At 41.8% G+C, this 17975-nt stretch overlaps 1 protein-coding gene across 2 annotated transcripts in view; it reads right to left on the bottom strand.

Moving 5' to 3' along the window:
- The window catches only part of LOC129718579 (protein lozenge), a 135445-nt gene that overhangs the window by 113526 nt on the left and 3944 nt on the right, over window positions 1-17975 (bottom strand). The window contains exons 1-2 of one of the 2 annotated variants that reach the window (XM_055669489.1): window positions 11882-12221; window positions 3530-4233 (exon numbers count right to left, since the gene is read on the bottom strand). In XM_055669489.1, coding sequence (XP_055525464.1) covers window positions 3530-3791 — 262 coding nt within the window. In that variant the 5' untranslated portion in view covers window positions 3792-4233; window positions 11882-12221. Of the gene's footprint in view, window positions 1-3529; window positions 4234-11881; window positions 12222-17975 lie in introns of those variants that run through there. The other variant, XM_055669488.1, reaches the window with a different exon arrangement.

Below are 17975 nucleotides of genomic sequence, written 5' to 3'. Positions count from 1 at the left end.
TCACTCTCACATGACGATTCTCAATTGAAAATGACAATGGGCGCTGACGGAGACAGGAGGCTGTCATACAGTACTTCACGCATATATATGGGAAAGAGGGAAGAAATATTGATCGGCATTTGCGTAACGTATTTATGCCGTTGCCGTTCTAACTACGGCTTGTGGTATTAGAAAACTACCGTCAAACGACGCGATGCGGTGCCAATTTCAATTGAGACGCTGAAGGAAAGGAAAGAGTCTTTCTCTCCATCACTTCATTATTTTCATTTGAAATGATCCGAAAGAAGATAGAGAAATCTAATTTCACAATTATTGAACATAATTTTATTGATTATCTTCTTCCTGATAGTCGACTATCAGCCTCGTCCTGAAAACTCTGACGGCCAGTTTAAACTCTGCAAGCATTGGTTCCTAGCGAAGGATCTAACCCATCCAGAGTAAAAGCGAGTGCAGTTTCAATATTGATTGCAGTAAAACTTTCCAACTAAAAGAATTGAATCGCGTAACAAAAGCACTATGAGAGTTTAATATTAATAGGTAATTGTCAACTTTATACTGAGCATCACAGTATCTTCAAAGTAAAGCTACCTAGGGTTGATACTGCTGATGAAAAAATCTTTTTCAGGTCGCCAACGCTATGAGTCAGATAAGAAAAAAACTGCCAACAATAAAGCATAATCTTTCAATTTTGATTAATACAAAGGAGAAACGACTACCTTCTGCACTCCTTCAACCCGGTGCACTAAACCTTCAGCACTAACCGAACCTATACTAGTGACATTCACGACGATACTATTTTAGGACCTTACGGATGGGTAGCTTTTAAATTAAAAGCTGTACCGCCGTCGCAAGCTCAAGGATCACTATTCAGTTTGCTTGTGATTTATGTATCATATTTAACTACATACCAATATTGAGCGTTTCTGTCTTTCTTAAGAATTAGGACACTAAAAACAAAAGCACGATGAAATCGAAATCTGAATTGTTTATACAATTATCAACATGTAATTAACCGAAAACAAACTCGAGCAATTCATCGTTTGTCATAATTTCGACTCTGAGGTACGGTATAAAGTGGAATCACACGCCTAGTTGTTAAATGCTCAACCAAAAATTGTAGTTTCTTCGACTATGTTGAACAACGCTTATTTAAAAACTAGTGATAAGTTTTTACACATTGGTGAATTTCATTGCTCGAACAGTCCCCTTTTTAAGTTTATTTTGTTTAAGTAGCTAACAACGACACTGAGAGTGTCAATAGCCAGCTATTAATACTAGTCTCTACTGAGTAAATGTACGAAGTGCGAGAATTGAAAAAGCGATACAAAATTCGATTCTAAAACTACGTCTTTAACGTTCTGCGGTGGTGTAACGGAAATACATCTGACCGGAGATTGGAAGTTGTGGGTTCGAGTCCTACCTGATGAACTATATTTTTCGTAGTTTCCATTCATTAGGTACTACATTTACTCCTTAAACTAAAATTAAGTAGGGAACTGAATGACTATGTTGATCCCGTTGTTCTACTATTCAGAGGTGAGTCAACACATGCAATGTAAGCTTGTTGATCTTTTAAAAACTCCAAGTCCGAAGTCCGAAAGACCTTCCAATAACTCCAGAGCGATACAATTTCAAGATTAGTGTGATATTTTTGACTTTAATTAGATCACTCTGCTAATAAAAATCAATTTTTGTATGCATGTCAAACGTTGTTAAGGCCTGTACTCGAAAAAAGCACCATTTTTATCCGTGTATAACTTTTTTGTTTTTGGGTCAAAATTGATTAAAAGCTGGGTATAACTAGTTTGGAGTGTATTATTTACATGTGCAAAATTTCATAACAATCGGTGCAGTGGTGTCATCCAAACAAGAAAAAAAATTGTTAGAGAGTTTTGCGCGTCGTGATGGAAAATCCGTCAAACTTTAATTCAAAATTGATTCTGGAGTGAATTGTGGATTCACCTTTTCCATGAAAAACCTAAGTCACAACCAAATCTGTTGGGCGTCGATTTTTTGCAAATCAAAAAGTCATCGAGTGAACTAGATTGCAAATTGCACTTAAAATGCAATATTCCTAAAACTTATTGATTAATACCAACGCCAAAATAGCATCATCAGGAAATGTGTTTGTTAATGCTTGTAAATAAATATTTGCATGACATTTTCATGAATAAGTAAACTCATTATGCATGTAAAAAATTTATCCAATAGGGATACATTTTCTAACTGGTTGACAACACTCAGAGTACAATTTACAGAGATGCGTTTGCATCATGAAAACAAAAATTAGGTAGAGTAGAACTCCAAATTAGTATCATCAAAATGGCCTCCACCAAGATGCTCATTGACAGAGTCCAATGACGGTTGATTACCCTAGTGTTTAGGTTCTTGGTGTCACAGGAGTGAATTAAAGTATCGAAAACTCGCACACACAAATCTCCAAGCGTCGATGTGTTAACAACAACGACAAAAATTTTGTCCGTTTCCGTCAATACACCTGGAACTGATCACCGGAGAACACGATGATCAAAAATACTTCCCAATCGATCGGTGCCAGAAAGGGTTCCCAATTCTGATGCACTTGATCGATTCGGCAATATAGTATCGATTTCTTCTGCTGAAAACGAACAAAAACCTTTAAAATAGAGATCGGGAACGACTGTCCGGTAAAATTGATGGAAGAACAGAAAAAGTTCACCAGTGATATCATATCTGCGCTGTTTCGGACCAGCTCTCCTCGTTGGCACTTGGAAGAAAACAGCGCAGACACGGAGCTCGTACAAAATCTGACTGCTTCTTTGACAGCATGAAATTCGACACCGCCTTAGAAGTGCAACGAAAAAAAAGAGACGACGCACCGCTCAAAAAATATGATATAACAAAAAGCGAGGGAAAAAATTCTGTTCTGATATTTTGTGAACGTGTTTTTAGCAGTAATTCATAAATTTTTATAAGGGATAATGGGTTTTGCTGCCGAAAATTCGTTTCTATGAAACACCTCTTGTTATTTAGACGAAAATTACCATACTGCTTTCGGCAGTTCTTTATTAGTCACTGACGGGGATCGAAAATCAAAATGTGTGTTACTATTATACCCTCTAATTCCCTCGCTTTTTCGCTGAGGAAGGGGCCGGGGGTGATTTTCGGGTGCATCGATATCTTTCCATACCTGGCACGCATATCACAACTCACTGAAAGAAAGTCAAGAAGAGCCCAGTATGGCTTCAGTCAACTATCCGGCTGCATCCGTCTGGTTGGAATACGCTTCTGAGTACCGTTGACCGACCTGTCTAATCAACTGTACTTGCGTACCGGTGGTGGATCAGATATACGAGTAACTGGGCAGCAATGCAAATGAAACTACCCAAGGGACAATCTGGCAGCGCTGTAGAAATCCTGTGTGGATTTTTATCAACAGGAACACTTTTTGATTACAATTGAATTTTATTAAGGTAGTTATTTGATTTGACATTTAACTTTTTACCACCAGAACAAACTTACAATAGCTAAACCACCAAATCTGACTCACCTAGTTCTCCCGGATATTCCTGCTGCGCTTCCAGCACCATCCGCTCCAGCCACCACATGTCACCGGATCCCCCCGGACTGGGGGAACTATTTTCCGCATTGTTGTTACTTCCGGCGGGTGGCTCCAGCATCTCCCCGTCGCCCTTGTACACAAGGGAGTCCCAATCGGTCGCAGCGGCGGCCGTCGGTGTCGCGTTCACGTTATTGCTGCTAGCGGTGCCACTCGATGTGATTGCTGTTGGTCCACCGCTGGGCAAATGCATTCGGAACGACGTTTTGGGAGCAATTTTGAAGGCTTTTTTTCGGTGGATCAGTCAAACTCGTCAATTGCGCGCGTTGGTTGGTACCGTTTGCACACGATATCGCGGATTACTCACGGCAATTTGCGATCGCGCGAGGACACGTCGTGCACACCTTCAGAATATCAACTATTTTCACGACTCTTTCATTTACAATCTTTCTTCACTGTCGCGCTTTATTAACACAATCGATTATTAGTCATACGGGTAAGTTCATTTGACGGTCAACTAACTGCCACGAGATTATGATATAGATAGGTACATAACAACTCTTCCGCGCGTGATTCAGTTGTGCGTTTTTCCGACGGAAGGATGGATGGATGAATTGGCGGCGTTATCACTGACACAAATGCGCGGATGGGCTCACTTCGCTAACCACTATTTCAATTTTCACCAGGAACTGAGTCTGAAACCAGAAAAAGGGGTATAACTTATTAATTACTACCGTTCGCAGGCTAACACACAGGAATATATGGCTGTGAAGCAAATCGATAATATTTGCACAGTTTAGACCGTGGAAGCGCCCGTGCGTGGGTGCGAAACGATCCTAAACCTTGTTTGAACGGTTTACTGCGCGAACCGCACGAACCCGGTTGAATGTTGAATGTATTTTTTTGCCGGGGGGCTCGCCTTTCGGCAACAGGATGTCGAGTGGACGGTACGACGACTAACCCACAAAATAAACAAACATGAAACCAACATTTACTGGTCAAACAGTTGGGTGTAGTTTCTGGTTTACGTGTGCATGTTGCTCGGTTTATAGATTTGCCGGATAATGTATGGATGTTTCGAAATTTCAGTATTCAGCTAGATTTAAGATTTCTTAATTTTACACATTAAATTTCGCTGCTACCTGCTAGAATTGGTTGCTACCCAGTACAGTATTTATTGGTTAAATGGTTAAAAATAGCCAACATTAGTACAATCTTGATACATCACCCTATAAAACCCATGGCTAATATTTCACTTAACAAATTCACACACTGCTAGCCTAACAATTTGGAAAGCAAACTCTCCCGATAGTTTGCGTAAAGCGGCACTCAGAATTTCCAAAATTCAAATAGACGATCAATATTGACGGTCGTTTATCACCTCCGAAACTTGTTCGTGGCAATCGGTATATTGCGGTATTACACAATATCCAATAATTCCAACTCACTTGGAATCTAAAGTCTTCCAGTCCAGATATAATAGAAAAAACCCAATTCACCAGAACCACGCTCCGATACAACCCAAAACAAAGTGAGTAAAACCGAGACACACTCTGTTTACTACTTATCCATGCTAATCTAAAGCTGACGAAACGATATTGACAACGGCATTCCGGAGGCATGTCCGTCGATTCGTAATAATTAAAGGTGATTAGTCACTCACGCGCGAAAGGGAAGAGAATGCAGCCGGCGGCGGTAATAGAGAGCAAAATATCCGAGAGCGGTATAGAGTGGAAGCACGGGTTCAGCTGGGCTGCTTGCTAATAGCACGCTGGGCCCGAAGTCTTGTTTCGTTTACTGTAAGTATGTCGTCATCGAGCCAAATCTACACGTTTAGCCGGTAACGACGTCAGATTCCCGCTCTCTACGACTAGACTAACTGCAAATACGAACTAACGTCGCGTTCTAACAACTGTGTTCTTTATAATATTCCTAGGAAATGAAGCCCACGCGGCGCGTGGTTACATGTAGGTCAGTTTATTTTTTTTCGCGTCCACTCACTCTGAAGGAATATTTGATTCGTAGAATCACATCATGCGTAAAACTATTTACTCACGTGATGTGCGAACTTTCGATACAATGATTGTACATCACTACATTTTATTATGAAAATGCATTAAAGCCGTTGCCGAAGTAATTCGATACCCTATTGGTTAAGTCAGGGGTTCCCAAATAGTGCTCCGCGGCATAACAGATCATTACCTCGGCGGAACATTTCTTCAAACCGAAATATTTGGCGGAGCAGCTGCATTCTTGAATCAACGAGAAGCAGGTACATGAAATGTTAGTAATCCAAATTTTTTTATCTAATGCCGATTGCAACTCGAAAGGCCCAGAGAGTCGATTATTTTCAAAAAAAAAAAAAAAATTCATTTAACTAAGCGGTGGCTCGAAGTCGGCCATTTTTGGATTCAACACCGTTTCACCTTAACTGACATAGTCACCATTTCAATTAGATAACCCCAGACCTCGTCGCTTTGTGCGTTTTCAAGACATCTGGCATAAAAAAAGTCGATTTTGACAATTTCCTAAACCAGTGCATGTATTCCTTGGTGAAATAAGTGAAACTTTGGCCGCACATAATATTGCTGACAATTTAATTAACACTTTCCGACCGAGCCCACACAATTGTGTAGGTAAAAAATGACGGAAAACAAAACGAAGTAATTCCTAAATAAAACACTTGTTGCTCCCGTTATTATATTTTTCCTAGCAGCAGTTGACACTAGCGTTGTGAGCGATAAAACATTGAATTGTACGTCCAACGAGCGAGAGAGAAACCTGCACAAATATGTTGGCTCGGTCGGAAAGGGTTAAATCTTGCATTCAAGAAGTCGTTCGTGTCATGATTTATTGTTAGATTGGATGCCCATATTGAATAACATGATCTCTCTGCGTATTTTTGACATGGCTGAAGATGTTAAAAGCACTTTGATTTCTCGATTAAAAATTTTAAAATTTTCGACACAGCTTTTTAAATCCACAGATGTGGCAGGACTAGCAATTGTGATGGTGTTTGTAAAAAAAAAGCAAAGCCTTGGTGCTACATTCATTATTTATACACAGATTTCGCAGCCGACTGTTTAGTGTTCAGGACAATTGCGGGGCTAGCACTACGATCCTACTGACACTAACAGTCTCTCCCGAGCCGAGGGTCGAACCTACGACGACTGGCTTGTTAGGCCAGCATCGTACCTAGAGACCATCTGAGAGATGGTGTTTGTAAGCTATCAATTTTTTGGAAGTTTACAAAAAGATTTGTTTCTTTGCATACCACTGCCAATTTTTCATGAGAAAATTGGGTTAATATATGCACCTGTACATATATCGAAAAGCTATGGTTAAAAATATTTCTAAAGTCGTGGCAAGAATTGAAAAAAAGTCAAAAAATTGTGATAGCAGTCACTGCATTCCTCATCGTCATGCACTCGCTATCAAGAAACAGTCGTCATCGTTGAAAGCGAAGCCCGAATCGTTGACGTCAGACGAATTAAAATGCCTGATTGATTCGATATAAAAAAGAGAAATTTGAATACAAAAAATCGCTGAAAGAATTTTGGTTTCAGATGAAAAATGAATTTAAAATTTTGTCCTATAAAGCAAAGCTAAATAAGCTTTGCTTTATCGGACAAAATTGTAATTCATTTTTCATCTGAAACCAAAATTCCTATTATTTTTGATCACATACACGTGAGCAATTTCCGCTAAGACCGGCTCACTATTTACATGATGATATTGAAAACGATTCAAGCTATGTTTTATTGGAAGCCCATGTTGAACAAGTAAAGAAACTGCATTTAGTTGATCAAATTGATGGACCCCCTGTTCACTGGATATCAATACTTTTTAAAAAAATTCCGTTTTTCTCCAAAACTTGGCTCACCGAAATTGCACTAACTCTTGAATTTCTCTATGGAATTACTAAATTAATATATCATTAGAAAGGAAAAAGATGGGGCCTTCTTTAGCAAATATCAAAGTGAATGGTGACCATATTAGATTTGGCCGTTATAGTATTTTCTTTCACAAAAATTTTAATATTATTTTTGTTCTAGACAACATACATCTCTAATTTTAACATATTTTATGTGAAAAGGCATGGTCTTTCGAATGGAGTAATAAAATTTTATGTTGGTGGGTGGGCACATATTCAAAAATTAATTTTTCTTAAAGAAAACAATATGGCGGACAAATTCAATATGGCGACCCACCACTTTACTATTTGCAAAAGAAGGCCCCATCTTTTCCCATTCTAATGATATATTGGTTTAGGTAATTTCATAGAGAAATTCAAGAGTTAGAGCAATTTTGGTGAGCCAAGTTTTGGAGAAAAACGAAACATTTCAAAAAAGTATTGATATTCAGTTAACGTGAAGTCCTTCAATTTGATCAACCAAATGCAGTTTCTTTGCTTGTTCAACATGGGCTTCCAAAATAACATAACTTGAATCGTTTCTAATACCATCATGTAAATAGTGGGCCAGTCTCAGCGGGAATTTCTCACGTGTGCAAGTCCGGTTTTTCGTTACAGCTAGCAACAAAGACTAAGTATCGGTCCCGACTTCACGCAGAACCAGATTTTTTTTTCTTCATCTATAATTTATTTGACACGGCACAAATACAATTCAATGTTTAACGGCGCCAATTATATCTGGTAGCTTACTTTCTAAAGTATCTTAATAACTAAAAGCAAATTTTTTATCCTCGCTGCCGACTACGAGCTGAAACTAAATCTAACTTAAAGCTAGAATGTTTTGTATTAAAAGCACTGATTTGTTGTTTGATGGTTTTCCATCGCCATAGGTAAGTAGCATATTAAATATGTTCCGCTGCTGGGCCAAGATATTACGGACTGGCATATTGGGTTGTTTCCATCGGGCCTTGAGAGTATCGTGCGGGTCTGATTGCTGTTTCCGGATCCGGGGTCTTAACGTGTTCTTGTCGTTTGGTTGGATGTAGGCGGAAGGGAATAGGATTAAACTGGGGCGTGGATGGATTTCAGGAAAACGTATATAAGGGACATGTAGGATAGGTCACGGCTCGCCAAGACATCACGAACAGGAACAGCCGGCTGCCTACTTTCGGCCTGCAGGGAAGCTATTAATTTAGACCTGGCGTCACGGTGTACAGGGCATGACCAAACCACATGCTCTATGTCGTGATAACCTTCACCACAGGCACAGATACCACTTTCCCCGAGCCCAACACGACGGAGATGCGCGTCAAATCTATAGTGATTGGACATAAGCCGGGACATCACGCAAATGAAATCCCGACCTACATCCAACCCCTTGAACCACGGGTTCGTCGATACTTTGGGGATTATGGAATGTAACCACCTTCCCAATTCCCCTCTGGTCCAAGCATTTTGCCAACTGATGATCGTATTCTGACGTACAAGTGCGAAAAATTCATTAAAAGCAATTGGTCTTTCATAAATATTACCGTTTGTTGCGTCCACCTTAGCCAAAGAGTCCGCTTTCTCATTGCCCGGTATCGAACAGTGAGAAGGGACCCACGCTAAGGTAATCTGAAACGATTTTTCGGATAAAGCACTCAGATGTTCCCGTATTTTCCCCAGGAAATCTTCTTCAACAAGTTGAATTTGATTCTATCTAACCCAGGCGCGTTATTGTTACAGGATAGGAGGGCAACTGAAAATTCTGCCATCGTGAAAGGTGATTCTATCGCGTCGTGGCCCGGAGACGCATCGCGAACAATGTTTTGCTTAGGAACAGAGTCCGGACATACTTTCCTGGCAAAATCAAATATCCACCGACTTGAAGACTCCTCGCTTTCGTTGACCGTTACGCGATTCCGCATTCTTCGGGCTGTGTTCCAAAGAGTGCTCATCGATGTCTCCCTCGACGTCTCGTTCACGAACCGACGCCAATATCCGCGTTTCTTTGCTTTAGCCAAGCTTTTAAGCTTGGTATCAAGCTCCGAATACCGTAAATAGTCGCCAGGTATACCTCCCTACTGGAAGGCCAAAAACGCGTCGGATCTTTGCGTATAGACATCGGAGCACTCTTGGTCCCACCACGGAGTGGGAGGCCGTTCTTTGATCGTTACGCCGGGATATTTCTTCGTTTGGGCTTGCAACGCGAGAATCAAGCCCGCGAGGAGGTTGTATTCTTCAAGTGGTGGATGATGTTGAATCGACTCGACCGCTTTTGAAATCATTTCCTCGTATAACTTCCAATCGACATTTCGTGTGAGGTCATACGGAATGTCAATTGGTCGCATGCGAGTTGACCCGTTATTAATTGAAATAAGAATAGGCAAATGGTCGCTACCGTGAGGATCGAGGATTACCTTCCATGTGCAATCCAACCGTAGCGACGTTGAACATAAGGATAGATCCAAAGCGCTTGGGCGCGCTGGAGGTTTCGGGATACGTGTCATTTCACCGTTGTTTAAAATAGTCATGTCGAAGTCATCGCAAAGGTTATAGATTAAAGAGGAGCGGTTATCATTGTAAGGGGAACCCCAAGCCACGCCATGAGAGTTGAAGTCTCCCAAAATCAAACGTGGCGAGGGAAGAAGTTCTATCAAATCAAAGAGCAGCCGTTGCCCAACCTGTGCTCTGGGAGGAATATATATTGAGGCAATACAAAGCTCTTTACCATGTATTGTCATTTGACATGCGACAACTTCGATGCCTGGAATCGAGGGGAGGTTAATACGATAGAAAGAATAGCACTTTTTAATCCCTAAAAGTACTCCTCCATATGGGGTGTCTCGATCAAGGCGAATCATATTGAAATCATGGAAGTTGAGATCAATATTTGAAGTAAGCCAAGTTTCACAAAGGGAAAATGTATCGCATTTGTTTTTGTTTATCAAAACTTTAAACGAATCAATTTTTGGTAAATTACTTCCACAATTCCACTGTAAGACAGAGATAGAATCCTTCATATACGCAGTTGAATTAGGCATCGAAGGATACAATCGCTGCGAGGAGGAGCCATTGGGCAGTCAACTGCTTCAAAAATGATCTAACTGTTGGGAGGAATGCTGTAAGAAAAATTTTAATTGGATCGGGTACATTGAAAGTTTCAAAAATCCAGTCCACTATGTCAGAAAATTTCCCTAATCCAGAGTTTGTTTCATCAACTGGGAGTGCAAAAGGAACAACTGGGGTTTTAGATGTTCCAGGAAGTGCTGGGAGCTCCTTCTGGGACTTTAAATTTGCAAGCCCAGGAGGAGTTTGCTTCGGTTTTTCCGCAGCACTGTTTGGTTTGTTTGTAACTTTCATTTCACTTTGAGAAATCTTAGGACCTTTTCAGGGAAGTTTAGAAGAGGAAATATTTTTCCTCTTTCTAGACTCCCCAGGATTGGCGTAAGATGTTCCCGCTGGTGAATTGTCAGAATCGGTTTCATCAGAGGACAACAGATCAAAAGGGTTTGATGTAATGGGAGAAGTGGTAACGGTCTTCTTCAGCATGTCAGCGTAAGAACGCTTCGAACGCTCTTTGAGAGACCTCTTTATTTTATCCCTGTGCTTCATGTACACCGCACATGACGAGAGCTCATGCTGACTCTCCCCACAGTGAATGCATTTTTCAGCATTTTTACTGCAGGAATCATCCGCATGATTCTCCCCACACTTGCCACAACGTGCCTTATTGCAGCAGTAGGTGGCGGTGTGGCCTAACTGCTTACAGTTCAGGCAGTTCATGACGCGAGGCACATATAATCGCACAGGGAGACGAACCCAGTGGATCGAGACGTGGCTTGGTAGTGCTGACCCGGCGAACGTAACTCGAAACGAGTCTGACGGAGTGTATACTGTTTTGCCACCGATGATCGATGCTGACCGCTGTTGCTTGCAGTCGAGCACCTTTACATCGGGACATGTGTTGTTCTTAAAGCACCCTTTGGCATTTTGCAATATACACTCGACGGACAGACTCGAATCGGTTATGACACCGTCGATCTCCACGTCTCGTGCGGGTATGTAAACGCGATACTCGCGTGTGAAGAGCTCAGAGCAAGCTATATCGTTGGCCTCTTTCAGGTTACTGACCACGACACGGAGCTTGTTAGGCCGGACCTTGGAAATTTCGGTCACGCCCTTGTACTCCTTCGTCAGGTCTTTAGAAATCTGCAAGAGGTTCAACTGTTTCGATTTCGGTCCCGCCTTTGGCCGAAAATAGACAGTATAGCTGCCCTGGGCTCCGTCTGGGTAAAGCCTGGGTCGAGGGGGGACTGAAGAATGAACAGGGGAGGGGGTAACAGAAGGGTCAGGGTCAGAGGGGTTCGGGGATGGTGGCGCGGGAGGCGAGGGATCTACATCCATCCCGCTAAGTCGAGCGCACTAGCGCCGACAAGAGCACGTACCTTTTTACTTCTCCCTTCCAGTAAGGTTGGTTGTCCGATCGTTCGAAGTTGTAGCAGTTACAGCCAGCAGCACCAATACAGGAGCACCAAACAGCCACCAGCAGCGAGCCAGGTGTGAGATCACTCCACACAGCGATACAACTCAACTGTCAACTGATGGCTTCTTCTTTTTCCTCTTTTGTGTCTCGTCCACTGCTGTAGCACAATTTAGCCAGCAGCCAAATCGGCCTACGCACTAGCTGGCAGTCACGATGCGAAACAGTTGCACAAAGGCGCGACCTTGAACCCGGATTCATTTCACTCGACCAGGCAAACAATGCCAACACTTGTTCACACGTCTTTTGTTTTATATTCTTTCGGAGCGATCACCAAACACGTCCGATACTGATGCGTGTTCGGCACAGAATGCAGAACCAGATGTCTGGCTACAATTGTCACAAATAAAACAAAATTGTACATAGCTTGCGAAATCTATATAAGAATTAATAAGAATGTCTTATTGTTCAATTAAATAAGCCTATTGATAAATATTTGCAAGATAGAACCAAAAATTATGGAAGAGTAAGTATTTGTTATTGATTTTAATAATAACGATGAGAATACACATCGTAAACGTAAAGGACAGAATAGTGTGAAGTTTTCAACACAAAATTTTTTCTCATAGATTGAAGAATGCAGGTAAGTACTCCACCAAAAATTTTGGCCAGAAAAAGTGCTCTGTATAGAAAAAAGTCTGGGAACCCCTGGCTCAAGTCATTGCATTGTCTTACATGTTTGTGCACGATTTAGTGAAAGATTTGAGGAATTTGGAGAAATTTTTCAATATTTTTAGTTATCGTAAGCCGGGGTGAGATTATGCCATACAAACACATTTTCATCAGCCATCTCATGACGATCACAAGACCAATCTTTCTTGAATTAGTTTCCTCGAATACTTAACCAAGAAAGACTAGTCATCTGACCCGGAAGAGATGGCGGACAAGTCACGGGTTAATGGCTCAATCTCACCCCGGCTGACGGTACTGTTTAAAAAAATTGAGAATATCAGCTAAACGAGATTAAATAAACAGAGGTTTGGCGCACTTACACTACTCACTCTAAATACGAGACAAGTGATAATAGAAGAGAACAACGTAAAAGATGAAGTGTGTGCTTGCTATCTTTAGCGATACTGCTTACCGTGCAACGCACGTGCTGTTTAAATAAACCATTACTTAGTTCAGTCATGGTTAATTCGAGAACAACATTCGAATTGTTGTTTATCACACGACATAAACAGAAGGGTGCCAAAAAAATCGACATTCCGAATTTTGTTCAGCGGTAGGTATTGAATGTTTTATTTTCACGAAAAAAAAGTTCGCATGAACATTCCAGCTCAATCGTGCAGCAGTCTCCGCCCAGAAACAAGTATAGCCACAAAATTCCATACCCACAGACAGACGAACAGTCTGTACCCACAGACGAAGCAGTCTTCTGTTGCGTAGTCTGAAATAGTATATTTTCTCGATAATCCTTCACCGGAATAAACTGCTGCTATTAGACACCTTGTTTCCCGTAGGAGAAACAACGACGCCCGCATGGTGGCGAAATAAGTAAGTGACAAAAAAAGTGTAGCGATAAAGATTGTTTTATTGGTAAGTATAAGCGACATAAATAAAGCCAAGAATTGGAAAGCTAGAGAATGACATGGACTTGGGTATTACGAGTCTCTTGCAAGATGTTTAACATAGCCTTGGCAATCGAACTTCCGAGAGTCTTGAGCCGTCAATGTTTCATTTTTTCGACCGATGAAAGAGCATGAAATTTTTGATATCGATTTTTCGATGCAAAATACCTTAGAAATAAATGAATCGTATATCGAATAATCGAAGTTTCACGTCTTTCTTGAAAAAAAAAAATGATTTCGACATTTTCTATGCGTTTTTTCATCGGTAAAAAATGAGCCTCTGCCCACTTCGAGATTCAACAGCCCGAAGCCTGATTAAACTGAAATTTTGCAGGAGAACCTTTTTCGAGATGACGAAAAATGATCACAGAAAAGTCAGATTTACTTGCGGCGCCGTCTGCTGGCAGATAGACGAACAATGTAATAAAGCTGCCAATGAAGAGAAAATTTGAAATTGTGTGTGATTGATTAACCCTCTACTGGCGGAGAGAAATCAGATTGTACCTCGGAAAATTACCTTGTAACTCTTATTAATCAGCAACTACATGCTCAATTGAAACAAACTGTATGGTATATTGAAGATATTTTTGTTCTCTAATCGTGTTAAACAGTATAATTTTTCATGAAGCACAGGTGTATGTACTCAAATGGGGTGGCCCGCTCCCAGATTGACTACGGCAGCTAGAGTCGCTGAAAGTCGCTGAAAAGAGACTCCATCGCCGGAAGAAACGTCAGCATCGGGAGCGGTTTCTTGCGGAGGCTCCGCTGCCTCTCCAGGCACAATGCGAAGAGCTCAAAAAGATTAACGGAAACAGGAACCGAAACGTATCTGCTCCTGTCATATGCAACAACAGGGAGGGGAACCTGATTACCGATAAATCAGAGGTGGCCAGGTGTTGGGAACAACATTTTAATGTGCTGTTGAACGGCGAGGAAGGCAGAGGTGTCGAAAGGAGCAAGATGGACATTGAGAAGGATGGACAAGCTGTGGATCCACCAACCATTTTGTGAAGTAAGTAGTCGAAGGGCTGAAGAACAAAAAAAGCAGTTGGGTAGGACGACATTCCCGCCGAGCTTTTCAAAGTCGGGAGCGAACAGTTTCATCGTACCATTCATCGGATCACGCTGAAAATGTTGGCTTATGGATGTTGGCTGATGGCTCTGAATGCTTGGAGGGTCTCATATATCCGATCTACAAAAAAGACCATCGCCTGGACTGTAGTAATTATCGGTGCATGATTGTTCTTAATACCGTGTTTTTACCAGAACGTGAGAGGCTTAAGAACGAAGATAGATGACCTGTTTGTAGCTGCATCGGACCAGGAATATGACGTCGTAATATTTACAGAAACGTGGCTTAACGACACCATCAACTCTTCTCAACTATTTGGACAAGAATATACCGTGTATCGCAAAGACCGAGACCCAGGCGCAACGGGGAAATCCCGGGGAGGCGGTGTACTTATAGCACTGAAAAATTCGCTTAGTTTTACTTTGTGCGCAAGTTTGGCCGACTTCGACCTCGAACAGTTGTGGGTAAACATCGAATGTAATGACAGATTAATCTGTTTGGGTGTTATTTACATACCCCCGGACCAGTCCAGGAATACTTCGATCATGGAGAATGTTACTGCCTCCATATCTAATGTTGTCACGACGAACGATCTCCGTACCGATCATCTTTTGTTTGGCGATTTCAATCTGCCTGATCTATGCTGACGTACAACAGGCACAGGTTACGCTTACTCCGAACCCTCTGAATCGACTTCTCCTAGCATTACCTTTATTGACAGCATATCTGTGCTAAATCTTAAACAGCTACGCCAGCTCTAAGTACAAAAGTTATAACCGCGGGCTATATGCTCGTTATGTAACACGAAAGCAGAGTGCACTGAAAAAGTTTCCCAAGCTCTTTCGGACTTTTGTAAGCGAAAAGCGGAAAGAAGCAGGTTTACCGTCAAGCATGTTTTTGGGAGATGAAAATTCGACAGACGCAGACGGCATATGCAACCTATTCGCTAAACAATTCTTCAGAGCATTCGATGAAACGACAGTTAGTCAGGATCAGACTGATTTGGTCATTAGGGACGTACCAAGAGGAGCTCTAAGTATGAACATCAGTGAGTTCTCGGACGAGGATGTCATGAATGGTGTCAGAAAACTGAAATCATCTACCAGACCCGGACCGGATGGAATTCCTGCGATAGTTCTTATCAAATGCGCCCGGGCCATCTGCGGTCCGCTGCGCTCAATTTTCAATAAGTCGCTTGCACAGGCGGTATTTCCGGAGAGGTGGAAAAAATCCATTATGTTTCCGGCGTTCAAAAAGGGGGATAAGCGTGATGTAGCAAACTACCGTGGTATGACTTCGCTAAGTGCAGGATCCAAACTGTTTGAGATCCTTGTTGGCGATGAATTGTTTCGGTCAGCAAAATCATATATTTCCCAAGACCAACATGGGTTTTTTTCCGGGGAGATCGACAGCGACAAATTTGGTGCAGTTTACTTCTTTGTGTCTAAAGTCAATGGAACAGGGATTTCAGATCGATACAGTCTACACCGACCTAAAGTCAGCATTCGACAAAGTTAACCATCGAATTCTGTTAGCAAAACTGGACCGTCTAGGCGTGGTAACGAATGTCACTAAATGGATAGAGTCGTATTTGACTAATCGACAACTGAGAGTCAAAATAGGAACTTCCGAGTCAGCTCCGTTCAGCAACAACTCCGGTGTCCCCCAAGGAAGCAACCTGGGGCCATTGCTATTCTCATTATTCTTCAACGACGTCTGTCATGCTGTTCCTCAAGGTTGCAGGTTAGTCTACGCCGATGACTTCAAAATTTATTGGCTGGTGAAGACACTAGACGATTGCCGAAAGCTGCAGCAGATCATCGATATCTTCGCAGACTGGTGTGAGCGAAACTTTTTAACCATAAGCGTGAAGAAGTGTATGGTTATATCGTTCACTAGGAAAATAATACCTGTCCACTGGGACTATCGCATTGGAACTGAGGGGCTGGAAAGAGCTAAGGTCGTGAAGGATCTTGGTGTCTTGTTGGATTCCGAGATTAGCTTTCGTGAACACTACGCCTACATTATCAGTAAAGCCAGCAGAAATTTGGGATTTATTTTCCGATTAGCCTCTGAATTCCGTGATCCCTATTGTTTACGCTCACTGTACTTTAGTTTAGTGCGATCCATACTTGAAACAGCAGCTATAGTCTGGACACCTTTTCACAACGTCTGGATCAGCAGAATCGAGAGAATTCAAGCGAAGTTCGTAAGGTACGCCCTGCGATTTTTACCCTGGCAAAACACTAGCGATCTTCCATCTTACGAAAGCCGTTGCCGCTTGCTGGGTATGGATACGCTGCAAAAGAGGCGAAAAATCCAGGGGACCATCTTTTTGGCCAAAGTCCTCTCAGGAGACGTAAGTGCACCATGGATTCTTGCTCAGATTAATTTGAACATTATTCCTCGACCACTGAGACAGCGAAGCTTCCTGCGACTCCAACAACATCGGACTGACTATGCACAGCACGAACCAATAAGACATATGTGTTTTCTGTTTAATTCATGTTATCATTTGTTTGACTTCAATGTTAGTGTTAGAGTGTTTCATGATCGTGTAACAAATTTTACCTTCTAACCATTTTTAGTACGTAAGTGTTCATGTAGACAAATATGTCCGATGAATGTAAATAAATAATAATAATAATAATAATAAAAAATGCTTTTCTACATCCTGTTACATGGAGGTCGCAGGAAACTTTTGAAGGCGAATACCAATGTGGTTTTCGAGGGGGACGCTCCACCACGGACCAAATGTTTACTTGTATCTGTCCGTAGACTTCAGGGCAGCGTATGACTCAGTCAAGAGATGTGAGTTATAGCAGATAATGCGCGAACATGCCACTCTTGATGGTTCCACATCAAGCGTCGGGGTAACCAGTAAGATATCGGACACTTTCGTGAAGTTAGATAGTTTGAAACAGGGTGACGGGCTGTCAAACTTATTGTTCAACATTCGATGGGAGGGTGCTATACGCAGGGCTGGCATACTAAGAAGCGGCCCCATCGTGACGAAGTCTCACATGCTCCTACGCATGCTTGAATTTTGTCCTCAGAAAACCTCTAGAGTGCAGGAGAACATTTTGCACTGCGAAAAAAACGGCTCTCACACTAAAAAGCAAATCAACGCACATGCTAGCAGAGAGCGACAGACGATTTTTATCTGCTGAGTGCTGAGAAGAGGAAAAGAGATTTGGAGAAAAAAAAATAGATTGCGTTGCTCGTGCCGGTCGAGTTTACCCTGATTGAATTCGTTTTCGTGGTGTAGCAACACGAGGACTACTCTTTTGCCCCGTAGGTTTTTTTCACTTTCCGGACTACTCGCCAGTGGACACTGTGGTGTACTTCTGCGTTTT

This window comes from Wyeomyia smithii, chromosome 1, assembly GCF_029784165.1.
Source record: "Wyeomyia smithii strain HCP4-BCI-WySm-NY-G18 chromosome 1, ASM2978416v1, whole genome shotgun sequence".
Classification (NCBI taxonomy): Eukaryota; Metazoa; Arthropoda; class Insecta; order Diptera; family Culicidae; genus Wyeomyia; species Wyeomyia smithii.
This window is presented reverse-complemented; position numbering and strand designations above follow the sequence as displayed.